General features: G+C 52.2%; 1 protein-coding gene across 2 annotated transcripts in view; it reads left to right on the top strand.

Annotated features, from left to right (window-relative positions):
* VWA2 (von Willebrand factor A domain containing 2) overlaps positions 1–6,966 on the top strand; it is a 45,135-nt gene extending 38,169 nt beyond the window's left edge. For both annotated transcript variants that reach the window (XM_047762110.1, XM_047762111.1), the window contains exons 10-14: positions 148–255; positions 1,438–2,010; positions 3,933–4,484; positions 5,080–5,205; positions 5,978–6,966. In XM_047762110.1, coding sequence (XP_047618066.1) covers positions 148–255; positions 1,438–2,010; positions 3,933–4,484; positions 5,080–5,205; positions 5,978–6,063 — 1,445 coding nt within the window. In that variant the 3' untranslated portion in view covers positions 6,064–6,966. The remainder of the gene's footprint in view (positions 1–147; positions 256–1,437; positions 2,011–3,932; positions 4,485–5,079; positions 5,206–5,977) is intronic.
* Positions 6,967–9,460: the final 2,494 nt, after the last annotated feature.

The following is a 9,460-nucleotide window of genomic DNA, read 5'->3' on the forward strand; positions in this document are numbered from 1 at the left end:
TACGCACTTCTCTTGTTTCCCTTCTCTTCACTACACGTGTTGAGGCTCTTTTCCTAGTGCATCTGGGGAGAGGAAGGGGCTGGGCCCTGGTGGGCAGGGCGGCCAAATCCCTTCACTCCAGGCTGTTGACAGGCCCCTCTCTGATAGGCCCCTGTGACTCGCAGCCATGCCAGAATGGAGGCACATGTGTTCCAGAAGGACCGGACAGGTACCACTGCCTCTGCCCACCGGCCTTCAGAGGGGAGGCTGACTGCGGTACGTGTGCAGGCGGGGGCGTCCCAGACTCTGACCTTTGTGGAGCAGTGGCGCCCATGCTCCTGCTTCTCACCTGCCACCCTCTCAGCTACGAGGTAGAAACTGGACCTAGAGTTAGTGCCACCTGCTTCCTAAGTTCACCGTTGATCTGATGTCTCAAATGAGACCCCGAGGGCTCTGTGGACATGTGTCTCAGGTGGTAGAGCCCTAGGTAGGACCCAGCTCCTGGCTTCTTAGCTTTACAGTGGCTGCTGCTTGACCTTTGAGCATCATTGAGCCCAGCTGCAGGCTGGAGCCAGCCCAACTGGGTCCTGGCTGTGGCAGAGTCTCCTTCTCTCTTCCAAGAAGAGTGAGGAACCTCAACTCCTTTTGGTTTTAAAACTGTGAAATGAAGATTATAATCGACTTTGCCCCTGTGGTTATGGGAGTTTGAAATAAGACTGTGTAGAGTACTTCACACATAGGACAGGCCTGGTTAAATGATAACTTTCTTTTTTTTTTTTTTTTGGTCTTTTTAAGGCTGCACCACAGCATGTGGAAGTCCCCAGGCTAGGGGTCAAAGCAGACTGTAGCCACTAGCCTAAGCCACAGCCACAGCCATGCCAAATCCAAGCCACATCTGCAACCTACATTGCAGCTCACAGCAACACCAGATTTCTAACCCACTGAACGAGGCCAGGGATCAAATCCGCATCCTCATGGATGCTAGTCAGGTTCTTAACCCCCGAGCCACCATGGGAACTCTCTATATACCTTTTTAAAAACTGTAGTGCTGGGTCAATAGGAGCTTACATGGGAAAAAAACATATCTTGACCTCCTATCTCACAAGCTACACGAAAGCAATTCCAGATGGATCATAGATTTCAATGTAAAAGGCAAAGCTGTGAAGCTTCTGGAAGAAAAGACAGGAGCGTTATCTTTGTGATCTCGGGGTAGACAAAAGATTTCCCCAAGAGGACATAGGAAGCACTAACCATAATGGAAAAAATTTACAGGTTAGGTTTTTCTTTTGGAAAAGTAGTGAGAGGTGGAGATGCTTGGTGGCAGCCAGGGGGCTCTGTGTCCGGCCCCATCCCCCTCCTGGGCAGGAGGCAACCCAGGCCCCACGTGGCGGTTGGGCGACCCGGGTGGGACAGTGGTCTGTGGGCCCCACAGCCTGACAGCTGCTGTGGTCCTGACAGCCCCGAAGCTGAGCGTGGAGTGCAGAGTGGACATCCTCTTCCTGCTGGCCAGCTCGGCGGCCGCCACCCCAGAGGGCTTCCAGCGGGCCAAGGCCTTTGTGAAGCGGTTTGCACAGGCAGTGCTGGGCGAGGCGTCCCGGGCACGCGTGGGCGTGGCCCACTACAGCTCCAAGCTGGCAGTGGCTGTGCCCGTGGGTGAGTACCTGGGCGTGCCGGACCTGGTCCAGAGCCTCGACGGCATGCCCTTCGGCGGCGGTCCCACCCTGACCGGCAGGGCCTTGCAGCAGGTGGCAGAGCGCGGCTTCGGGAGCGCCGCCTGGACAGGTCAGGACCGGCCCCGCAGGGTGGTGGTCCTGATGACTGAGGCGCGCTCGCAGGACGAGGTGGCCGGCCCGGCACTTTTCGCGAGGGCCCGGGAGCTGCTCCTGCTGGGTGTGGGCAGTGAGGCTGTGCAGGCGGAGCTGGAGGAGATCACGGGCAGCCCGGAGCGCGTCATGGTCTACACCGGCCCACAGGACCTGTTCAACCAAATCCCAAAGCTGCGGGGGCACCTGTGCAGCCAGCCACCCCCAGGTAAGGACCGGTACCCATGCCGGTACCAGCTGTCGGCCAGCAGGTTCGTGGCAGGCTCTGGCTCCTTTTGGTTCCTACTTAACCAGGGCCAGTGCTGGGGGCTGGAACCACAGCCCAATCTGTTTACGTACCAGCCCGTGCAAGGAGTAACTTCTCAGCTTACCAACAGTAGCACCTCCAGAGGGGCCTTGGGGAGGATGAAGTACAACAAGCAACATACTCCCTAGTACAGAGTAAGCTCAGCGTGGGCACTCAGAATTGTAGGTACTGCCCTTTATGGTCACTGTTGATAACAAGCTTTGGATCTACTATGCAAGCTCTAAAAGAGCAGCGGCCCAGTTTCTTTTTGGCAGCCCACAGAAAAAAAAAATGCATTCCAGCACATGCTCATGCCCACAGGCAGACACGAGTGGAACAAAACCGTCACGAGACAATGCTTGGCCTTTCTCCCTGGGGTGCGTTCTGACATTACTCTGTTCAGCTTCCCCACCTGTGTGGATTTCATGATTTCCGGAGAGTTCTGTCTGGGGGGGTGGACATGCGCGTGGGCAGGAGCCTGGCCCATAGTCAGAGGTGTAGCAGCTGCAGCGCTTCTTCTGCGGGGCTCCCCGGTTTCTCTGCAGAGGTGGGAAGTGGGAAGTTGCCTGTGGAATTCAGCTCCTCAGCCCCAGCTGTCTCTCTCACTGGAGGTGAGACTTTCCTGTGGGCGGGGACGAGGAACAGGTGTCCACCCGCCCACCTCCACTGTGCCCCTCTAGTCTCATTTCCCCTTGGCAGCCCAAGGGGTTCTTTAAAAAATATTTGAGAATTGCAGGAAAATTGTAACAGTATATCGTATACTGTGTAAGGAGTCTATCCCAGATACTCCACACCCAGGGTCCCTCTTAGAAGATGTTAGCCAGGTACAGTTGTCACAATAAGTGAAACCATACGGATGCACTGTTATTTATTAAAGACTACACTTCATTCAGATTTCATTAGTTGTTCCCAAATGCCCTTTTTCTGTTCCTAGGATCCCATCCTGGCACCACGCTGTATTTAGTCTTCATGTCCTTTTTCTTAGACTCTTCTTGACTGTGACAGTTTCTCAGACTTCTCTTGTGCTGGAGAGGTTTTTAAGAATCAGTGAGAGCCTCTTACTCCAGACTTGACACCTTTCCAGTGGCTCCCCTCTGCACTTGGAATGACAGCTGATCTCCTTCCGCTGGCATCTGAGAGCTCCTGTGGTCCAGCCCCTGCAGGCCCCTCTGTGGCTCCTGCCTAGAGGGGTGGAGGGGGGGCCACACCAGCCGGAAGCACCCCCCAGCCCCTAACCCCAGCCACCCCTGCTGGTCCCTCTCAGAGCACCTTGCTCTTTTCCTCCACCGCTGCTCACATAGTTTGTTACTGTGCATTGGTTTTATGCCTGTGAGCCCATTGAGGGTAGGCAGTATGATGCATTTTGATGTGCACACGGTATTATTAGTGCCTGGGTATAGTGCATCCACCAGAGCGTGGATGAAGCCCCGGAGCTCGGGGGCTCACATAGTAGGGCGTTTATTCCTCTCACATAACAGAGGTGAGTAGCCCAGGCCAGCAGAGTGGCTCCGCTGTCTTGTATTTCCACCTCTAACCCCAAGGTCACCATTTCTCAGACCACAGGAAGAGGGCAGGAGAAGTGAAAGGCAAGCATCCTCCCTTTGAGGCCAAAACTTGGAAATTGCACGATTACTTTCTGTCACATCCCATCAGATAGAACTTGTCACGTGGCCACACCCAGCTGCCAGGGAGGCTAGGAATGCCGTCCAGCCGGGCATTCCTGTATCCTGCTAACCTCTCGCAGAGGGTGGCGGGTGGATCCTGCAGTGGACAGACAGCAGATTGGCTCACCCCAGAGAGTCCCCGCTTGGCCACCCCCTGAGGCCCACTCTGCTGTTCTGCAGGCTGCCAGGCCCGGCCGCTGGACCTGGTCTTCATGTTGGATGCTTCGGCCTCAGTGGGGCCCGAGAACTTCGCCCGGATGCAGAGTTTCCTGAGAAGCTGCACCCTCCAGTTTGACGTGAACCCCGACGTGATGCAGATGGGCCTGGTGGTGTATGGCGGCCAGGTCCAGACAGCCTTCGGGCTGGACACACACACCACCCGCGCCACGGTGCTGCGGGCCCTGAGCCAGGCCCCCTACCTGGGTGGGGCGGGCTCGGCAGGCACAGCCTTGCTGCACATCTATGACAAGGTGATGACGGTCCAGATGGGCGCCCGGCCGGGTGTCCCCAAGGTTGTGATAGTGGTCACGGGGGGGCAGGGGGTGGAGGACGCGGCTGTCCCTGCTGAGAAGCTGAGGGACAACGGCGTCTCTGTCTTGGTGGTGGGCGTGGGGCCTGTCCTGAGGGAGGCACTGCGGAGGCTCGCAGGTCCCCGGGACTCCCTGATCCACGTGGCGGCCTACGAAGACCTGAGCCATCACCAGGACACGCTCATCGAGTGGATATGCAGAGGTGAGTGGGGGTCCGCACCCTCGGGGCTCCCTCCAAGGTGGGGACCTCAGCCCGAGCCTTTACCTCATTACAAGGACGGCAGCTCCTCCCAGCTACCAGGCACCTTCCACCTGCTAGGTTGTGTGCTACATCCCACACTCACAAAACCCTGCAGGAGGCACACCTCACTGTTTAAGGTGCAGAGAATTGAATACAGGCACCCTGTCCCAAACTTGAGAATGCAGAAGTTCCCAGGCCAGGGATCGAACCCGAGCCACAGCAGTGATAATGCTGACTCCGTAACCACTTGGCCATCAGGGAACTCCCCTTTCACCTTTAAAAAAGTATGTGGCCCTCATCATAGTAAGCGCTGCTGTGTGCATGGCCCATCCAAGAGAAGGAGTCTGTATGTGTGTAGGAAGGCTGGGTGGAAGTCAGGTCTTTGGCCACTCAGTGTGGGGCCCAACCACGTGCCCAGCTGTGGCTCAAGGGCCCACAGCGACATTAATATGTATAAGACTCCGCTCCTGTGGCCTTGCCTCTGTGTTGGGCTTCCTGGGGGGAGGGTCTTGGGGCCCGATCCAGGCTGCACCTGCTGGCACGTCCTTCCTTGCAGAAGCCAAGCAGCCAGTTAATCTCTGCAAACCCAGTCCGTGCATGAACGAGGGCACCTGTATCCTGCGTAACGGGAGCTACCGCTGCGAGTGCCGGGATGGCCGGGAGGGCCCCCACTGCGAGAGCTGTGAGTGGGGCTCTTGCCGGGGTGCTGGTCTGGGTTCTCCTGAGCTCCAAGACCGCAGCTGAGGGAGGACCCAGGGCTTCAGTGGGTAGGCTCAATCATTTGTGCATTCTTGCACCAAACAGGGGGGTGCCTCCCACATCCCAGATGCCGTTCTGGATGTGGGGAACAGAGCAGGAAACGGGACAGTGAGAATCTCTGCCATCGTGGAGCTAGTGAGGGAGACACACAGCAGATAAGCACGACCTGTAGTATATGAGATGCTGCTGAGCACACTCTAATGAATGAGAATGCACAGTGAGGGAGGGAGGCCTTGGGTGGGAATACAGGGGACCCAGGGTCACCGGCACACCCCACGACGGAGGATGCGGGCACGGGTGCAGGCGGGTGGGTAGATGTGGCGGTGGGAATTCTTTGTTTCTATTTGCTCAGTGAACTGGGAGGAACTCTGAGAGTGAGTACGAGGGGGGTGTGGAGGTTTGAGGAGAGAAGCGGACTCAAGAGAGGACACAGCAGCCTTCTATGTTGGGCAGCAATCTGGGCCCACCGGGGGCCAGCATTCACTAATTTAGTTAGAACAGCAGCTAGAGGACGATGCCCCCTTGGACCCCTAGGTTTCCTGGCACAGGCTGAGGCGGGCTTCCTAAGGCTGGGAGTGACATGGGGCAGGTTCTGCTGGCCTAAGGGAGTGAGAGCGAGGCAGGATCAGGCTGCCCGTGGGTTGAGACGAGGACTCAGACACTCCTGGTGTCCTCAAAGTTCACTTCTTTCCCAGGGTCCTTGAGAGGAGATGCCCCGAAGGCACGGGGCTCCAGTGGAGAGCCTGAAGGAGGGCAGCGGCCCGGGCCCCCTGGGCACTGAAAGGAGTGTCCTGTCTCGGGGACCTCTAAGCGTCTGCCTCCAGCTCTGCCCGGAACCCTGCTGCCCACTTTCCCAACCCAGGAGGAAGGGAGGGCCCAGCTGCAGACAGTGCTGCCCAGGGAGCCAGTAGAGCCGCCCTCACCCCCTAACGATGACCTTGACAGCTTTTCACGTGTAAGTAAATGCTCTGCTGAGCTGGTTGTGCCCTGCTGAGCGGGCGACCTGCCGCCTCTCCTGAGGAGGAACAGAGGAACCCGGGGACTTCTGACGGCCTGTTTGAAGCTCCCTTTGCCCACAGCAAATGCTAACTAGAACATCACTGGGACAGTCACGCCCCAAGAGAAGGCAGTGACGAGAGGGTCACTCAGACCACTGACAGGAAGGGACGGGATGGCGTTTCAAGATGGATCAAGCATGGACCTTTCAACACATCTTTGCCCAAAGATGTCGTGGATGCAGTCATTTGCTTGAAAAGGGGCTTGAGTGGCATATCTGACTTGTTCTGGTGACAGGTTCCATGTGGGAGAGAAGGAAAGGCCCCAGACTGGAAGGTGACTGATTAACCAGCTATTTGCCTGTGGGGGAGGGGCTGAGTGTGCAAACACCCCTGGTCTCCAGGGGCCCCGCGAGCTGGGCTTGGCCTTGGCAGCATTCCCTTCCAGGGGCTTTGGAGAGTTTCCTTAGGAGAGCTCATTGTGAGGGGTTTCTTGAGTGCTTGTCTTACTCCCTTTTTGTGGGGCAAGAATCAGTAGAATTCTTAAACTCAGTTAATACAGAACAAGAAAATTTAGGGAGATTTTGCTTTTTTAGGCATAGATCGTATGCTGTCTAGGTTTTAGTTTTGCTTCTTGTGCCTATTTTTTAAAGACATATTTTAAGAAATGTTTGTTAGGGAGTTCCTGTTGTGGCTTGGCTCGTTAAGAACCCAGCTAGCATCCATGAGGAAGCAGGTTGGATCCTTGGCCTCACACAGTGTGTTAAGGATCCGGCGTTACTGTGAGTCGTGGTGTAGGTCAGAGATGCAGCTCGGATCCTGAGTTGCTATGGTGTAGGCTGGCAGCTCTGATTCGACCCCTAGACTGGGAACTTCCATATGCCACAGGTGCGGCCCTAAAAAGAAAAAAAAGTTGGTTATTTAACGGGAATATTTGTACCTAAATGGCCAAGAGGCACAGTCAGAATATTTTCTGGCGAACAAGGTATTTCACAATCAGTTCTCCCCCTGGGTGGTAGTGTTTGGAGTTGGGTTTTCAGTGGAACCTTTGCAGAGTTCTGACTTAAATCCAGATCCTGTTATCATTGTTTTTATTTTTAATGTAAACACTTAATGTGATGTTTTATAGGCATGCAGTGCTACCTTGATTTAAACACTGTTTAGCTTTAAGAATTTGAGGATTTCTGGTGCAAGAAAAACATTTGAAAAGTCATCATGGTTTTTGTTGGATGTGAAAAAGTCCGGTCTGCCCAGCCCTGTGCATGTCAGTTCAAGGGATACATTCATTCCTATGACCACTCTTGCCTTGGCAGAGGCGACATCAGAGCGAGGGCCACACGTCCACCTGGCAGATGCTGATAGGTGATGGCAGAGAATTTACATGACTCCATTGTCTTTGCATTCGTAGCAGTTTAATCATTTAATAGCGGAAGCGCTTTGTCTGGTTCAGGGCTGATATGTGGATGTCCCATTTTCATTGGACTTTATTAAAAAAAAAAAAAAAGCCACAAAACTGTGGGCCCTGGGCTTACATACCAAAAGCCTTTTTTTTTTTTTTTTTTTAAAGGCTTCACCAGCGGCACATGGAGGTTCCCAGGCTAGGGGTCGAATTGGAGCTGTAGCTGCTGGCCTACACCATAGCTCTCAGCAATGTCAGATCCTTAACCCACTGAGCGAGGCCAGGGATCAAACCCGCAACCTCATGGTTCCTAGTCGGATTTGTTTCGGCTGCGCCACAACGGGAACTCCAGGCTTTACTGTTTTTTATTTTTAGTTCTCAGTCCTTGAAACTTTTTTTTACCTTTTCTAGTGAAGGTGCCAGTTGAGGGATCAGTGCTTTCAGGGTCCCAGTAGTGGCAGAGGGCCTTCCTAACCACACGGCCTTGGTGAGCTTTTCCCAGCCAACCCTTTCTCCTTCTTTTCAAAGAAACTGGCTCTTCATTATGTGTGTAATATAGATGTATGTTCTCCTTGGAAAAATGTAAACATTGCAGGTAGATCATAAATCTTTTCTTTGCACTGAATGCTCATGATTTCAACGAGCTTGCTAAATGCTCTGGTCCTGACGGTTATTTGTGTCTCTTGCTTTTCTAGAAAGATAGCATTTACACATACTCACCGTTTTGTCTCTTCCTCTTGAAGTTCCAGACTACTTCTTGTCATTTTTGTATCGTGTAGGATCTCCAGAGTGATGTTTTTTTAAAAAGTAATGGTAAGAGTGTGTATCTGGTTCTTGATTTGAAGGGTCTTTTTCATCATGACATTTTATTTTTTTTGTGGGTTACTTGATAAGGAACCCTAAGTAATCTAATTCCTAGATTACAAAGAGTGTATTAGGAGGGTTGAGACTTGTGTTTCTGTTTCCTTTGAAAAGATGTTTATTTCACACTGAATCTGTTAATAGGATAAATTACCCATGAGCGTATTTTCAGTTGTTGAACCACCTCTGATTTTCCTGGATGAATGTTATTTGGTTGCGATATCCGATTCTTTAAATGCTGCCGAATTTCATTTGCCAATATTATAAAGATTTTTTTTCATCTATGTCTGAAAATAAGATTAAGTTTTTCTTCTGCAAAGTGTTAGAATTTTGGTATCAGAGCTATGCTAACTTTCTAAAATGGAACACATATAGTCCTCAACCTTTCAATCTGCTATATTCATAGTATTTTCTTGTAATTTAAAAAGTCTTGTATCTGTACTTAAGGCCTCCTTTTTAGCTCTACCATTTAATATTGCCTTAAGCTACGTTTTTTATTGGATTTGTCCTCTTTTCAAGGAGCTAGAAATTTGATTTTATCATTTGGAAAATGAGCATATTTACACTATGAACTTTCTTAATTATTACCACTGAGGCAACTTTCCAAGTATTGATATGTCCCCCCCCCCAAGAATTATTTAGGAGTGTGTTTAACTTCTAGGAGTATTGATTTTGTCATTTATGTGGGTGACAGCTTCTGAAGATGTTTCCCATGTGTTAAATTACAGTATTAAAATCTTCTTACGCAGCTTGATTGAAGGAGACTTAAAGTCTCCTTCTAAGATCCCCCCTTATAGCTCCACCAGTTTTTACTGCACATAGTTTGTAGTTCGCTGCGTAAATAACCATGAGGTTTCCCCCTTGAAGGAGAAGTCTCCCAGGCTTGGTCCAAGTCGTCCCATGAAATACGAGAAAACCCAAAA

This window comes from Phacochoerus africanus, chromosome 15 (assembly GCF_016906955.1).
Source record: "Phacochoerus africanus isolate WHEZ1 chromosome 15, ROS_Pafr_v1, whole genome shotgun sequence".
Taxonomy (NCBI): Eukaryota; Metazoa; Chordata; class Mammalia; order Artiodactyla; family Suidae; genus Phacochoerus; species Phacochoerus africanus.